This window comes from Nicotiana tabacum, chromosome 22 (assembly GCF_000715075.1).
Source record: "Nicotiana tabacum cultivar K326 chromosome 22, ASM71507v2, whole genome shotgun sequence".
Taxonomy (NCBI): Eukaryota; Viridiplantae; Streptophyta; class Magnoliopsida; order Solanales; family Solanaceae; genus Nicotiana; species Nicotiana tabacum.
In genome coordinates, this window is record NC_134101.1 from 11,353,552 (window position 1) to 11,371,104 (window position 17,553).

The 17,553-nt window shown below is 33.6% G+C and overlaps 1 protein-coding gene, 1 non-coding gene and 1 pseudogene across 2 annotated transcripts; 2 read left to right on the forward strand and 1 right to left on the reverse strand.

Moving 5' to 3' along the window:
• The first annotated feature begins 6,538 nt into the window (after nt 1-6,538).
• On the forward strand, nt 6,539-8,389 carry LOC142175709 (uncharacterized; annotated as a pseudogene).
• Nucleotides 8,390-13,332: 4,943 nt separating this feature from the next.
• On the forward strand, nt 13,333-15,634 carry LOC142176713 (SAGA-associated factor 11-like). The gene is made up of 4 exons (XM_075244916.1): nt 13,333-13,498; nt 14,071-14,182; nt 14,667-14,978; nt 15,095-15,634. The coding sequence occupies exons 2-4, from the start codon at nt 14,144-14,146 to the stop codon at nt 15,272-15,274; spliced, it is 531 nt and encodes a 176-aa protein (XP_075101017.1). The 5' UTR covers nt 13,333-13,498; nt 14,071-14,143; the 3' UTR covers nt 15,275-15,634.
• A 994-nt stretch (nt 15,635-16,628) lies between these two features.
• LOC142176876 (U5 spliceosomal RNA) lies at nt 16,629-16,744 on the reverse strand. The gene has a single exon (XR_012705681.1). It is a non-coding gene; the product is annotated as a U5 spliceosomal RNA (small nuclear RNA).
• Nucleotides 16,745-17,553: the final 809 nt, after the last annotated feature.

Genomic DNA, 17,553 nt, shown 5'->3' on the forward strand with positions numbered 1-17,553 from the left:
GATTGTATTTATGTTTTCCTCTACTTTTATTTTATTTGTGAAGAATTTCTCCATGTCTATGGAGTAGAACCTTTTGGATTTTGATGGATTTGGTGTATTGATGGTTGTTTGTGGATTATAACTTTATTTTTATGTATTTGAATCGTTTTTGGAAGATTTAATCGTTGCATCTATATTCACTTGTTCTTGTTATCGAAAGAGGTATAACTTGTGATATATTTGCACTATATTGTTGGTTGAGTTCATAGATTCTTCTAAGTAATCGAAAGAGGTTAGTTGAATCCTTGATTAAATCTAGTTAGGAGGATAATCGAAAGAGGTTCTCCTAAAGACCAATCCGTTACGAATTCTTGCATATTTTCACCGAGCTTAAATTGGTTCATATTGTGAGGTTGAGACTTAATCGAGAGAGGAGTTTCTATTAAACATTTGTACTGATAAGTAAGTGAATTCGAAAGACTCACTTGAACATTAGAAGTGAATTATCTAGAGTTAGATCCCGAACAATTATCTTGCACATATCCTATCAACCCATATTTTCTCTCATTGATAACTCTCTTTCTTACCTTTGTTGTGACTGTCATTAGTTAATAGCTATAGATTTTAGATTATTAATTATATAAACCTCAACTGTTGATCCTCTTGAATAGCAATCTAACTACAAACTACGATAATAATGTTTAAATCAAATCTATATGGACACGATATTATACTATACTATCTTTGATTAACGAGCACAATTTAAATGTGTTTTGCGCTCGTCATACACATAGCTTAAACTCATTTTCAACTACGAAGAATTAGAAAATCAAGAAAGACGAAGTACAACATTTTTTTCGGTTCTAATAATGAACGATAACTTACACCTTCACCCCCCCCCCCCACCCCAAACCCACACACACAATTCTTTTTCGATTGTAATAATGAACGATAACACACACCTTCAACACCTTTCCTCCTCATTCCCCCCCCCCCCCCCAAAAAAAAAGTAAAAAGAAAAGGAACAGAAATAAAAAGACCTAGTAATCCCACAAAATACATAGTAATAATATTAAAAGCTAGCAGCCTGGCACTATGGAAATCTTGACCAAAGAGCATAGCATGGATCCAATATTAGTTCATAATTGGTTCACATCTCATTCTTGGGTGGGTAAAAGTTCATGACATCTAAGTTGAGATACTGATCTATGCCAGCAGCAGCCTGCTGCAGCTCCATTTCAGACTGATAAAAGTAATTGGAAGTTTGTCCCAGTTGCATATTATAATGCTCTTCTTGAACCTTGGCAAGTTCCTTAAGCCTCCTTAATTCAAGTTTCATCTCTTCAATTTGCACTGCAACATGAAAACCCTCTTATTGTCCCTTTTTGTGCACTTCAAGCATTAAAGAAAATTCTTTTAAGAGTCATTTGAGAATATTGTTATACGAGGATTATCTATGGATGAATAGTACTAATAAAGAGATCGTTATGAGTTGATTAATAATGTAACGATTAGTATGCAGTGTATAATAAATTATGGATCGGAATGGTATCTAGGGATTACTTACTTTAAAAAAGTTTAATTTGTCTTCAAATATTTTTATTCATATATATTATTGCTACTACGCATATTCTTATTTCACATTTTATCATGTGTAAAACAATATTTGTAGTCTTGCATGATGCATGTATTATGATCATGAATACTGCCAACCAAAAGTTGCATTAGTTAAGTGAACATTATTCCTTTTAATACAGCTAACAAATTAAATGGTGTATACTAGTAGTTATGAAAAGACTTTTTTTTTTATTACTTTCACAAAACACTACATTAGTTTAGGCGAAAATTTACACTAAAATTATTTTTCTTAATACCTCCAATCTAACAATCCCTTTGTTTTTATTTTTTTTTCTTTTTCTTAATACTTAAAGGAAAATATAATATGAGCAATAGACTTCTGTTTGGGGTGAATATACCAGTGCGGAGCTTGGATCTGTCAGTGAAGGTATCCAACTGTTCTTGCAAATATTTTCTCTGCATCCTCAACATCGTTTGCTTTTCTTTGTAATTCTCTATTTCGGGTGATAGATAAGCTATGGTATCCTGCACCAACATAGAAAACAAAATGTTAGTGGTAACGAAGGTAAAGGCAGATTCAGGATTCGAATTTATTAGGTTCAACCTCTAAGTCTCTTAACGTTGAATCCATAATACTTTTAAATTATGAATTCAATTTAATATTTGTTGGATTTTAATAAATGTTACATATAAATTTATGTTTAGGGTTGAAAATACTGGACTCAAATGAACTAGGTGACGAAAGACTACGTACATCCAACCCAGATAGAGGTGGATGCTCTTGAAAAAAGCGTGTCATTCCTTCGTCGAATTTCTTTATATTTTTGGGGAAAACACAAAAAACATATAAATATAAGATTGATTATTTGTGAGGAAAACACAAAAAAAATTGTAAATATAAGATTGATAAAAAAGTGCGCATAGTCTCGTGGTTAATCTGATTTTTGTAGCAAGCGATGTCACCTCAAATGCCAATGTGCATTGTATTTCTCGTTTAACAAATGAGACTTGAAATGACGCTTTAAGACTCATTTGTTCTTTAAAAGAAATAACAGTCCTAAAATTACAAATCAATGAATTCGAATCCGCGACACTGATTTTGAAATTAAATCAACATGACCACTTAGATAAGACCCTTATGTGTAGTTATTAAATGGCAACACCTCGAAAAATCTTACTTATGCCATTAAATGCGATAGACTTCTTATTTTTTTCTTATTAAATTAAGAACAAGATCTTTTAAAAATTAAACATTCAACTTCTGTTCTCCCTAATAACTTTTTTATTTTTACGAATCGGAACGATAAATGACTAAATCTCGTGGCAGACAGACAACTTTGCCATTTATAATACTCGCAACGTAATTTTTTCTAGGCATCTGGAGGTCTTTCACCTTCTTTTGCAAAACAACAAATTGGAACGACATGAAACGGAATATCTAATTTATGTAATAATATTACTTAGTAATAAAATAAAATCTCCTATTTGCCAACAAAAAAAAAAAATGAAACGAAAAATCATTCGATTAGAAAAAAAAAAATTGATCTAGGTACCTGGAGGTCTTTCACCTTCTTTTCCAACTCAGTGATGTATTCAGTCTTCTTAATCCTAGATCTTTGCGCAGACAATCGATTTGATACAGTCCTAATAAAATGCACAAAAAAATCGTTATCTAATCTTAACATATGGAGTACAACCTTATAAAACATAGGGTAAAAAACATATTATAGTTATCATGAAAAACCAAGGCACAAAAACAAAACAAAATAGATATAACCTTCTAAGCTTCTTCAAATCCACGTCAGAATCAACATTTCGACCAGGCTTGTTCAGTTCAAAATCAATTGCTTGATCTAGGGTTAGAGGAACCTTACGCCTATTAACTGGTAATTCATCTTGATTATCAGTTGGACTTTTAAGGGACAAAGCTAATTCAGGCTCAGATCTTTTACGCTTATCTTCCATTTTCTTGAATTACCTAAGGAACAATGATTTAATACAAACCCCAAAAAAAAAAAATTGATTAGCAGAAAAAGAAAGAAAAATTATAAAGAAAGTGAATTATGAAGTGCATGAACTAGTAGTACCTCTAGAGTGATGTTTCTTTAGATTTTTATGAGGTTACAAAAGGCATAATAGTTGTCTATATATAGAGACTGAAAATTGAATTTTCATTTTGGCAGCCTGTCATAAAAGTAAATAAGATTTCATTAAAAAAAATGAATCTTTTAAATAAAAAGGTAAAAAAAAAATTATGCTTTCTTTTTTGCTTTAATTGCATGACTTAAATAAGCTAGGCAGTGATTATGAGTTCAAATAACTATTTTGTGGTTACAAAAGAATTGAATTATTACAGATATATAGTTCGTGAAATCGTTGAGGAGATAGTAAATAAATAAATAAATAACTAAACAAGGAGAATAATATTTACTTTACATTTTCGAAATGTTTAAAAAGGTTGAATTTATAACGAAAAAATGTTCTTCCTCATAAAAACACTTTCAAAATTTTAAAAACTATTATATCAAAAGATGTTTAATTTGCCTAATTGTTTTTAACCTACTAATTGTCCAATCATTTAAGGTGATTCCGAGCAAACACTTTGTATACTCATTTTTTTTTCTCCTTATTTCAGGGTCACACCTTAACCTCGTTAAAAAATGAACCCGTTGACTAGCTAGATGTCGTCATGTCTTTTACGTCGCTGACTGTATGTTGTCTATATCATTTTTAATGCATCACTTTTGTCGGGTTGAATTTCTATTCTTGAACGATCGCCTTCCCTCGTTTGTAAAGCGACCAACACTAATAAAACAAAACTATTATGAATATAATTATATAAATCTTAATACTAACTACTAAAAACCACATAAATGATGGATTACCTATGCCCATAAACAGATTTTCCCATATTACCCACATTTTTGTTGCCTGAACTTTTTTGAGAAGTTTGTTACTATCATTTTTAAAAGATAATCATACAGATAAGTAGTGAAATATTATTCTCATTTTATTTGGAAAATTAATTAGACACACAAAGCATGAATGCCAAATGTTGTAGATCTTAAGAACTTATCTCTAATATGATACTACATTTTTAGGATGGTAGTGAGTGTGTGGGTCTGAAAATTGAGGCAAATAGCTTAATCTTCCAGTTGTTTTTTCTACTAAATTTTTTACTTTATTTGCCCAAAAAAAGGATAATTTTTTGGCACTTTGTAAATTACGTGGCAAAAAGGACAATGAAAACAAAGGTATCACAAACGTTTTACTTCACGAAAAACACGCAGGTCTTCTGCAAAAGAGCATTAAAAAGCAAATTTAGAAGCCAAAAATAATCATGAGTAGTCAGTCAAAAGAAGCTAGTGAATTTTGGGGGACTAGATCAAATTACTAATAAATTAATTCATTGATTTGATATAACTACTGAATAAGTATTTACCTACTAGTATTACCACTTCATAATTAGTTTCATTAACTATACAAGGAGAGTAGTTAATATGCATTCTCATAATTGTTTACTAAGGGGTCGTTTGGTTTAAAAATATGTTATGCTGAAATTAATTATTCTAGTATTATTTTTTATTGATTGTTTGGTATGTTGTATTAATCATGAGATTATCAATTTTACTGTTTTATCCTGGGATTACTATTTCACCCTCTGGCAAGTATAAGTTATCCTGGTACTAGTTCTAATCCTGCGATAACTTATCTCAGGATTAGTAACCAAAAAGGGGATAAAACGGTACTAAATTTTTCTCCCAAAATTATTTTTCTTAACCATCATACCAAACAACCCCCAAAAAGCATTAACACCATCTTAAGTTAAAGTCAAATTTATCTTATATTGAACTTAGTTAAATCGGATGAGAGAATCTTTTATCAAAATCAAGCTCGTTATGTCAAATGTCGGAAATATTAGTCTCTCGAGTTAGATAAAATCTACTGTATTTCTTCTAAATTTATATACATCATGATTTTTCTCTCTAATTTTGACACTTGTATCACTCGGTTATAATTAGTAAACTTACTGTTGGGATTAAAGATTGATGAATGGGAAATGTTGGGAAGAAAGTGGAGGGAAAGTGAGCTCTCTTTTACTTTGGAAAGAGCAAAGTGTCCCTCGTTGATGGTGGAAAAAAAAGTGAATGTGTTTATATTGAGAAAGCTTCTCTTGGTGTTAAATGGGTTAGAAAGAAAGTAAGCCTCACGCCATCGGCGACGGCTTCGGTCAAACCGAAATAACCTAGGACTCGCGACACGACCCGATCCGGTCCATTTTTTTTCCCGGATTATTTTAAAATTCCTTCTCCCGCAATATTTCAAACAGCATGTTCCAACAGCCATGGTTGTTTCTGAAAGGTTGCAAACCTTTTCTGAAACAGTGCTAGAAAGTCTATAAATATGCTTTGAATCTCAGAATCTTTCCTTACGAAATTTTTTGTTCTTCTTCTTCTGCACAAAATCTTCAGTGTGTTTTACATCCTTCGAGTGGTTCGCTGTTTTATCGGCGTTTTTGGTACCAACACTCTGGTGAGTTAAATCGTTCTATCCTGGGAGAATAATATTCCAGCACCTCGGGTACTTGAGCGGAATAATTTTATCAAACACACACTGTGCATTCAGTGGGCTCGATTTATTCCGAAATTATTTTCCCAGAAATTATTTCGACTTTCTGTTGTTGCTAACTTTCTGTTTCTGTTTTTTCCTGTTTCAGATAGTTTATTATTTCACTAAAACATGTGTGGTTTTCTGCTTCTTCTGAATTTTTCTATTCTGATTTGAAGATATAGAAACTTCATTGGAGTATTAAAATTCAGAAACGATTTGAAGAACATAAAAACTTCATCGTTTATTGTAAAACAATATATAAAAACTTCAATTTTTATTTATTAAACATACTGTTTATCGTTCATTATAGTACTGTTTACTATTCTATTTTTTACCGTTAATTGAACTCTTTTGTTGTTGATAGTGAGAAATGGCTATTGATAATGAAAATTCTTCTGTGACTGTTGCGGCAACGATGATAGCCTCGTCAAGCCGAACTGTTCTTCCACCGACCAAAAAACCGGAAAAATTTTCTGGAGCTAACTTCAAAGGATGGCAACAAAGGGTGTTTTTCTGGCTTACCATACTTGGTATGCAGAAGTTCACCAGTGAAGACCCTCCAGTGCCTGCCGCTGACATGCCGGATAATGAGAAGTTTATGATTGTTGAGGCTTGGAAACAGGCAGACTTTCTTTGCAAAGGCTACATCCTAAGTGCTTTGGATAATGACTTGTACAATGTCTACAGTGCTGTAAAAACTTCGAAAGAATTATGGGACACACTTCAGAAGAAGTATAAGACTAAAGATGCATGCTTGAAAAAGTTTGTGGTTGCCAAGTTTCTAGACTATAAAATGATAGACAGCAAAACCGTTGGAACCCAAGTTCAAGAACTTCAACTTATTTTTCACGACCTTATTACTGAAGATATGGTCGTGAATGAAGCATTTCAAGTGGCTGCAATGATTGAAAAATTATCTCCTTCGTGGAGAGATTTCAAAAACTATCTTAAGCACAAGCGCAAAGAAATGAAGTTGGACGATCATGGGAGCTAATATCGTTAAGTAGACTGCTCCAAAAAGTAAGAAGAGAAAGAGGTATTCTGGACAGACTAAGGAGCAAAACAAAAAAAAATTCAAGGGCAACTGCTATAATTATGGAAAAGTTGGTCACAAAGCCCATGATTGTCGTCTCCCGAAAAAGGATAAGAAGAAGGGACAGGCCAATATAGTGGAGAAGAATGATGACATTGATGATCTGTGTGCAATGCTTTCGGAATGCAACCTAGTTAGAAATCTGAAAGAGTGGTGGATTGACTCTGGAGCCACTCGACATGTTTGTGCTGTCAAAGAAGCATCTGCGACTTACTCTATTGTTGGTCCCGAAGAATAGCTTTCCATGAGAAATACTGCAACAGCCAAGATTGAAGGTTATGGGAAGATATTCCTGAAGATGACTTCCGACAAGGTGTTAACGCTCAACAACGTTCTTCATGTTCCTACTATTAGGAAGAATTTAGTTTCTACTTCTTTACTTATTAAGAATGAATTTAAATATGTATTTGTTTCTGACAAAGTTGTTGTAAGCAAGAATGAAATGTATGTTGGAAAGGGCTACCTCACAGAGGACCTTTTCAAACTCAATGTAATGGTTGTTGACAGTATGAATAAAATTTCAGCTTCTTCTTATTTATTGGAGTCAAATGATTTAAGGCATATTCGTTTAGGACATGTCAATTATAAAACCTTACGGAAGTTAATTAATTTAGAAGTATTGCCTAAATTCGAGTGTAATAAATCGAAATGTCAAATATATGTTGAATCTAAGTTTGTAAAACATCCTTATAAGTCTATTGAAAGGAATTCAAATCCTTTAGACTTAATTCATACCTACATTTGCGATATGAAGTCGACACTATCTCGAGGTGGGAAAAAGTATTTTATTACTTTTATTGACGATTGCACTCGATATTGTTATGTCTATTTGCTTAATAGTAAGGATGAAGCAATTGAAGTATTTAAGCAATACAAGAATGACGTGGAGAATCAATTGAATAAAAAGATCAAAATGATTAGAAGTGATAGGAGTGGAGAATATGAATCTCCGTTTGCAGAAATATATTCGGAATATGAAATTATCCATCAAACTACCGCCCCCTACACACCTCAATCCAATGGAATTGCGGAAAGAAAAAATTGGACATTAAAGGAAATGACAAATTCTTTATTAATAAGTTCCGGGTTACCGCAGAGTTTGTGGGGGGAAGCTATCCTTACAGCTAACCGAATACTCAACAGAGTACCCCATAGAAAAATGCAATCAATTCCATATGAAAAATGGAAAGAAAGAAAATCCAACTTGAAATATTTCAAAGTGTGGGGGTGTTTAGCAAAGGTACAAGTACCTTTACCCAAAAGGGTAAAAATCGGACCAAAAACCGTGGATTGTATTTTCATTGGATATGCGACAAACAGTAAAGCATGTCGGTTTTTGGTTCATAAATCTAATAATCCTGAAATTCATGTTAATACGGTAATTGAATCAGATAATGTTGATTTTTCTGAAAGTATATATCCGTATAAAACTGAATGTGAGTCATTAAGTAAAAGACCTAAACGACCATGGGAAGAACCAAAGGAAAAAATTCTAAGTGAAGAAGATCCAAGGCGTAGCAAACGTCAAAGAACATTTACTTCTTTTGGACCAGATTTTGTGACATTCTTGCTTGAAAATGAGCCTCAAACTTTTAAAGCAGCTATGTCATCTTCTGATTCAGCATTTTGGAAGCAGACAGTCAATAGTGAAATTCAATCAATTTTAGATAACCATACTTGGGAATTGGTTGACATTTCTCCATGAAATAAGCTTTTAGGTTCGAAATGGATCTTTAAACGGAAAATAAAAGCTGATGGCACTATTGACAAATATAAGGCAAGACTTGTTGGCAAAGGTTATAGACAAAAGGAAGGCCTTGATTACTTTGACACTTACTCGCCAGTAACGAGGATAACATCTATTAGGGTGTTAGTGGCACTGGCGGCCGTGTATGGTCTTGAAATCCATCAATTGGATGTTAAAACAGCTTTCTTAAATGGAGAATTGAAGGAAGAGATTTACATGGAACAACCTGAGGGTTTTGTGGTTCCGGGTAAAGAAAAGAAAGTGTGCAAACTTGTTAAGTCGCTTTATGATTAAACAAGCACCCAAATAATGGCATGCCAAATTTGACCAAATAATATTGGCAAGTGGGTTTAAAATCAACGAGTGTGACAAGTGTGTTTACATTAAAAACACTCTAGGACATGAAGTCATTGTTTGTTTATATGTTGATGACATGTTGGTAATGAGCAAAAATATGGCAGATATAAATGCTACTAAGCGCATGTTGGCTAGCAGATTCGACATAAAAGACTTAGGAGTTGCTCATATGATCTTAGGAATCAGAATTCACAAGACTCCACAATGTCTAGCATTATCACAGTCTCACTACATTGAAAAGGTACTTGACAAGTTCAAGTATTTGGATTTCAAAATTGCCAAGACTCCAATTGACGTGAGTTATGCACTTCAAAAGAATGAAGGTGAAAGTGACTCACAACTGGACTATGCAAGAGTATTGGGAAGTTTGATGTATATCATGAATTGTACGCGACCAGATATAGCATGTGCTATTAGTAAACTGAGTCGGTTTACAAGTAATCCCAATCAAATACATTGGATGGCAATGAAACGAGTTTTGGGATATCTGAAACATACCCAAAATTACGCTTTGTATTATAACAAATATCCCTTCGTGATCGAGGGATATAGTGATGCAAATTGGATCACTGGATCATCTGAAGTTAAATCCATGAGTGGATATGTTTTCACAATTGGGGGTGGAGCAGTGTCTTGGAAATCATCCAAACAAACGTGCATCGCCCGTTCTACAATGGAATCTGAATTTATAGCTTTAGATAAGGCTGGTGAAGAAGCTGAATGGCTCCGGAATTTCTTGAAAGATATTCTATTTTGGCCCAAATGTTTTGGCACCAATATGTATACATTGTGATAGTCAAGCGGCAATAGGCAGGGCAGGGAGCGTTATGTATAACAAAAAATCTCGCCATATACGACGAAGACACAATATCATTAGACAACTACTCTCTAGTGGTGTTATCACGATAGACTACGTAAAGTCAAGAGATAAAGTGTCGGATCCACTTACAAAAGGCCTATCTAGAAAGACAGTTGAAAGATCATCAAAGGGAATGGGGTTAAGGGATAGGACAAGTCATCATGGCAGTAACTCTACCTAGCAGACTGAAGATCCCAATAGCTAGGTTCAAAGAGAACAAACAAAGTTATGAATGACGGTTCAATATTGTCAAATAACTCAACTCATTCTCGTGATGAAGACAATGTTCATAAATCGAGGTAAAGCATTAAGGCTTTTTGATGAGTCAATAAAGCTTAAAGCTTTTTAATGATTTGCTAAGTCTGGCAGGATATGACCAGATAGTGTGTCTATAGGATTACACGTTTAGAAATCACCTATGTGAGTGTGAAGTGTAAGCCGCTTCAAGAGGAATGAAAGTAAAGGCCCATTCTCTAAGCACTCATGAAACCATGCGATATTCAGGGCTGAAACGAACACAACCGTGAGAACCATGGATGGTTAAGGGTTGATTGTGTGACTTATGTTGTCTAGGTATATAACAAAGCTCGACGGTTCAAAAATATCAAATCTACCGATTGATCGAGTATATCCGATATAAGTACACTACGAAAAGTTCAAAGGAAAACCTACATATCCAGATGCAATTAATCCTTGCATGTAAAACACACACCCGTCCGTGCATTTCTTTGTCTTATAGCCATTCCCCAATCATGTGGGGATTATTGGGATTAAAGATTGGTGAATGAAAAATGGAGGGAAGACAGTTGAGGGAAAGTGAGCTCCCTTTTGCTTTGGAAAGAGCAAAGTGTCCCTCATTGGTAGTGGAAAGAAAAATAAATGTGCTTATATTGAGAAAGCACTTCTCTTGGTATTAAATGGGTTGGAAAGAAAGTAAGCCTCGCGCCGTCGTCGCTCGCTCGGGCTTCGGCTTCGGCTTCGGATTCAGTCAAAGATTGATTGATTATTCTTTTTGGATAAATTTTTTTCAATTATTTAATTAATTAACAAAAATTCAACCCGAAATAATCCAGGACCCGCGACGCAACCCGGTCCGGTCCGTTTTCTTTCCCAAATTATTTTAAAATCTGTTTTTCCGCAATATTTCAAACAACATGTTCCAACAGTCATGGCTGTTTCTAAAAGGTTGCAAACCTTTTCTGAAACAGTGCCAGAAGGTCTATAAATATGCTTTGAATCCCAAAATCTTTCCTTACGAATTTTTCTGCTCTTCTTCTTCTTCTTCTTCTTCTTCTTCTTCTTCTGCACAAAATATTCAGTGTATTTTATAGCCTTCGAGTAGTTCGTTGTTTCATCGGCGTTTTTGGTACTAACACTCCGGTGAGTTAAATCGTTCTATTCTGGGAGGATAATATTCCAGCACCTCGAGTACTTGAGGGGAATAATTTTCTTAAGGACACACTGTGCATTCAGTGGAATCGATTTATTCCGAAATTATTTTTTCAAAATTTATTTCGACTTTTGGTTGTTGCTAACTTTCTGTTTCTTTTTTTTCTGTTTCAGAAAGTTTATTGTTTCATTATTTATAGTAATACATAGTGACTAACACTTACTATTTACTATAAGAAAGTCATAATACTTATTAATATTATTACTTTCACTAGATTAAAGCTAACCCTAATATATCTCTAATTGGTGAAAAATAGGTAAGTTTTATCGGATAAATGGTATTTGGTAAAAATGTTTTATACATTGCAACAATTTATTTTTTCCTCATATTATGATATGGCATGGCCTCAAAAGCGAAAAAAAATAAAGCAAAGCTTTCGAGTAAATTGAAATAATAAAAATAGCATGGGCTAGCCAGTTTTCGGACTGATAATTGAAAAATAGCCAATATTTGTAAAGTAATTGAAAAATAACCACTATTTTGCTGGCAAATAGACTGTCTTTATGGGGCTATCATGTTAAGTTGTCAACCTCCTTTTGGATCAGTCAAAATACAAAATTAATCGGTCAGTTGAAATTAATTATATTCGCTAGCCAATAAACACACACACACACACACACACACACACACACACACACACACACACACACACACACACACACACACACACACACACACACACACACACACATATATATATATATATATATATATATATATATATATATATATAAATTATGAATTTAAAAAAAAAAACATTTGTCTCTTAAAATTTGGAAGCAATTAAGCCGAATCATGCTTGCTTGGGATTTTGGCACGGTATGACAACTTACTCACATAATTAAAAAAAAACCAATATTATAGATATTGGCATCAGGTAGTCGATAAATGTATATCACAATAATAATATGTATATCAAAATATATATCACAAATTTATTTTTCTTCTTTAATATCAAAACGCTTATTAAAATTTTATTTTCCTTTTTTATATATCTATAATAAGAAATTATAAATATGGTTGTTTAAAATTTATTGTGGTCTCTATATCAATGTATATCACAACGAAAATAATTATATTATTTTTACATATCAATGTATAACACATCAAATCACGTGTATACCAAAATTTATACCACAAGTTTATTTTTCTTCTTTTTGTATATTATAATGTATATCAAAAATTTATTTTCCTTATTCGTATGTTAAAATATATATAAAAAAAATTATTTTTCATCTTTGTATATATCAGTGTAATTTCTTGTGGATTTACTCAAATATATACTAGAGATAGTTTGATATACAAGATGGGAATTAGAATCATTTCTTAATAATAAATAAATAAAAAGAGGGAAGAAAAAAGAATGACGCTCTGGCTAACTATATAAAAATTCTCCATATATCGATTCAACTTTTTGGATCTAACTCATTTAATTTTCAATACTAATTAAGTAATTTTAATAAGAAAAAGTATATAAAATTTGTATAGTTTTTGTATATAATATACAGAATGTATATATATACTAAAAAAATAGTTATTATTTTAAAAACGGCTATACAGTGTCATTTTCCCGTCGTCTTTCTATAATTGGGCCGAAACAATCTCAATAAAAGGAGCCCATCTCAAGTAAGTAAGCAAAGCCTTTGGCCCAAGTCGCTCAAAACCAGAGCACTCGGCATTTCATTGGCGGAATACAGTAGCCGCCCGTAGAACTCCAAGTATCATATCTTCACCCGAACACCGCAACCCATCGCCCCTTATGCCTCTGTTCCAAGCCATCAGATTAGAGAAATAGAGTAAGCAGATTAACAGAGAACTAATCAGGTATTTCTTTCTGGATCTGTAAGTTTTGATTGTTTTAATTGGTGTTCTGTTTTAATCACCAATTTGATGAAACCTTATTTTAAACTAATTTCATCAGAATATTGGAAATAAATGAGCCCAAATAGAGCAGAAGTACGAATATAGAACAATCTGAATAGATTAGTTTGAAATTAAGGTGTAATTGATTGATTGATGGATATGCCTTGATCATGGTTGAGCTCCACTTTAAATTTCTAAATTGACCCAAATTATATTCAGGTGATTGGATTATGTATATTCCATGGAAAATAACATCCACGTAACTTTGTGCCGGACCTCTGCTTTGCTACTTACATTACCTTTTGAAGCTCTTGCACATTTACGTGTTGGTTTCGCTTAAGCACGAGTCTGTTTTTTTTCTTGATCAAGATTGTGTTTTTATTTAACATATATATAGATATCAAGAAGATGACATATACAGCTCAATTTGAATAATTGTTTTCCTTTGACATACGATTCATATTAATTTTAATTTTATATAAAGTTCTCCTATTCTCTTCTGAGTTCTGAATTACATGCTGTTGTCTATCTAGGTTGCAGGATTTTGTTCGTCTGCCGGATCTTTCTGTGTGGGTTTCTGCACATTGTATTTCGGAGGCAAGACTCATGTCTGCGCCAAATGAGGATAATATCTCTAATCCGCAGGTAATACACGTCTTAAAGTGATACTAGAAACACATATTTGGTTATCGCTGTTGCTTAACTGCTATAAAGAATTGTATGTGTCAGCTGTATGTGAAGGCAATTAGGAGAATGTTCCTAATATGTTGAATCTATTCGTTCTCCTTCCTGTGGTCAACGCATAAAATTGTTGTCTACTATACTCCACCCACGTTTCTGCATGTTGTCTGTTTATCTTGAAGACCTAGTTCTTTTTCAATGTCTTCTACATGATTAGTAACTTCCAACTTATATTATCTGCAAAAAAGCACCAACTACATTAAATCTTTTCCATGTAAGCATTGGGGGTTGGAGGGGGGTGTATTCATTTTTTAAGCTTAGTTTTTCTCTGTTGCATGCTCAAAGTCAGGACATCTTGTAAATGGGTGATAATAATCGATTCTGTGTTTTACTTCATGCCAATCTTGTCGATATCTAACTGTTGGCCTACTTTGCATTCTATGTGCAGTTGTCCTCTCACGTTTTCAGTGAGCTCCTTGATTCTATCATTGTTGATGTTGCATCTGAGTGTCACCGAATAGCAAAACTAGGTCTTGATTGTAATGTAGAAGAAGAGGAGGAAGAACTGCGGTTGTCTGCCCAAGCTCGGGCAACAGTAGCTGATCCTAGCAACAGTAGTGAAACAAATGGCAAATACATTGTAGATATATTTGGGCAAACTCATCCTCCTGTCGCAAATGAGATACTTGAATGTATGAACTGTAGCCGGTCTATAGTGGCTGGACGGTTTGCTCCTCACTTGGAAAAATGCATGGGAAAGGTAGATTATTTCCTATTTCAGCACCCAATTTCAGATTGACCCCATATCAGTATATCCAAATTATTTTCTGTTAATACTACTGTGATATGTTAAAGGAGTGTTGAACTTGGCTGCAGGGGAGGAAGACCCGTCTTAAGGCAACAAGAAGTAGCACTGCTCAGAACCGATATACACGAAGCAGTTCTGTTTCAACCTACTCCCCTTATTCAAATCCCACTAGCTCGAGCCGGTTACCAAATGGAAGTTCCGGTGTTGCAGGTAATGAATACTCAAATGGCTCCTTAGAAGAGTTGTGATATGGCCTTGGAGGCCAATGTAGGAGGCTGATTCATCTTCAGGTGAAGAATTGAACTGAGAAGACTACTTGGGACTTCCCTTTGTTGCTTCAAATCCTCCTTATCTGTCGTGCATTCGGGCGGCCACAAGGAGCAGACAGTATGATTTTGTCTGTAAATATATGCAAGCATGGGTTTCACATCCAACTGGTTTAGTGCGTGTTGGCTTTCACAAACCAGAGTTTAGTAGTTGAATCTAACTTGTAACATTGTATGACAAATGTCTTAACAATTCTAGGTCATAGTCAATGCCTTTATCATCAGTTCTTTTGTTGTATTTATAATGGAAAAGGTCTAAATATGCCCTTGTACTATACGAAATTGAGCTCATTTGTCATTCGTTAATATTTTAGCTCAAGAATGCCCTTACCGTCACATAGTTGGTCCATATATGCCCTTACAGTCACAATTGGTCCATATATACCCATTTCGAAACGGAATCCACCCAAACTAATTAGCTTTTTCGTTAATTGTATTAAAGTGCATTATAAATACTATTTCCTTTTTATTAGTACTTTTTTTCTTTACCTTTCTTTTTTCTTTCTTCCTTTCTTCTCTTTTTTTTTCCTTTTTCTTTTTCCCATATCCGATTTCCTCCATTGCAGATGCCTTCTCCATTTTCGTTATCAATTTTACTTGACAAAACTCATGAATTCCCGCTAATTTTACTATCACAAACCCCACCACGTTCTTTCCCTAACACTCAACCTCATAAGCCTAGTGACGACTCTAACCTTTTTTGCGTCTAGCATTCCAATTCTTTCCTCAAAACTTCTTAAATGAAGGATAAAGCAAATAGTGTTTCAAGATTTGTTAGAAAAATGTACCTTCCTTATTCAATAAAATTAAAATTAACACTTACCAAAGGTACAGAAATTGGTCAAAGTGGATAAAGTAATATATATATATATATATATATATATAATTAATTCCAATTCCAATTTTGGAAGTTGATTATGCTTTTCATATGACAGAATTCTCTAAATAATTAGGCACCCAAAAAGAACTAAATAATCTCCAAAAGTTCAAAACTCAAACCAGTGAAGCAAAGGCACCCCAGAAGAATTAACCAATTTCCAAAGAGTTCAAATTTTACATCGCATACTGATTTCCAGTTTTATTTTTGCTATTGTTCGGTTAAAGCGGTTTCTCAGCTTTGTGCTTTCCCTAGTTCTTACTAGACACCAGATGTAAAATTTAGCCTTCTAGATTACTGTTTAACAGCAAAGTATAAACTGAAATCATTTTATGACTAACAAAATCGTATTATAATTAAGTGACAAAAGATAAGAAAATTGTAACTTGCATTGTTGGGATCCTCATTTAAGAGGAACCCTCCAAAAATTGGCGTATGCCACTATTTGCGACGCGCACACGGTATTCTTTAGTAAAAGGCGAAAGAATAGTTCGCTTTGTGCTCATCGCGTGGCTGCGTGAGTTTTGCTTTAGTGAACGAGCTAGTTTTATATTCGTTGCAGCTGCTCTCTTTTATACCGCCCCTTCGGTGTGGGATTTTATTGATTCTTCACAATTAATACCACACGGGCACACTGCTAATATGGGCTTCTGTTAGGGCCTTGGGGAAGCCCAAGCCTTTTAGAAGATTTTTTGGTGCTCCAGGGTGGAATTCAAAAATAGTCACAATTTTAAAAGTAATCGAAATTTAGCAACTTTTCATGTAAAGATAAATTTGAACAAAAATACTGTTCAAAATTCGGAAAATATTTCAGCATAATATACTGGAGTTCGAATTTTTTACATGTGAATTTCGAACATAATATACTGGAACTATATACTCGAGTTCTAGTATATTATGATGGAGTTCCAGTAAATACATTGGAACTCCATCATAATATACTGAAGTTCCAGCATAATATGTTGGTCTAGCATAATATGCTGGAAGTTCATACACAAGTGCTCCAAACTTCAGTTTATTATGCTTGAACTTTCCGTGTTACAGCAAAATAGTGGCTATTTTTCAATGACTTTATAAACGCTAGCTATTTTTCAATTATCAGTCCGAAAACTGGCTAGCACGTGCTATTTTTACGGGAAAATGACACTGTATAGTTGCTCTCAAAATAATAACCGAAAAAATATATATATTGTTTGTATATATTATACATTTTTATACACTTTTTCGGCTACCGAATGTGGCGCGGGCTAAAAGTAAAAAAAATATAAATATAATACCCGACACAATATATATTATATATACTTTATATATATTTTTATACTTT

What these genes read in the sequence shown, in the direction of transcription:
- LOC142176713 (XM_075244916.1), top strand. Translation starts at nt 14,144, where the DNA reads ATGTCTGCGCCAAATGAGGATAATATCTCTAATCCGCAG. An exon ending in ATAATATCTCTAATCCGCAG is followed by an intron (nt 14,183 to 14,666) that starts GTAATACACGTC and finishes TTCTATGTGCAG; the next exon opens with TTGTCCTCTCACGTTTTCAG. An exon ending in TGGAAAAATGCATGGGAAAG is followed by an intron (nt 14,979 to 15,094) that starts GTAGATTATTTC and finishes ACTTGGCTGCAG; the next exon opens with GGGAGGAAGACCCGTCTTAA.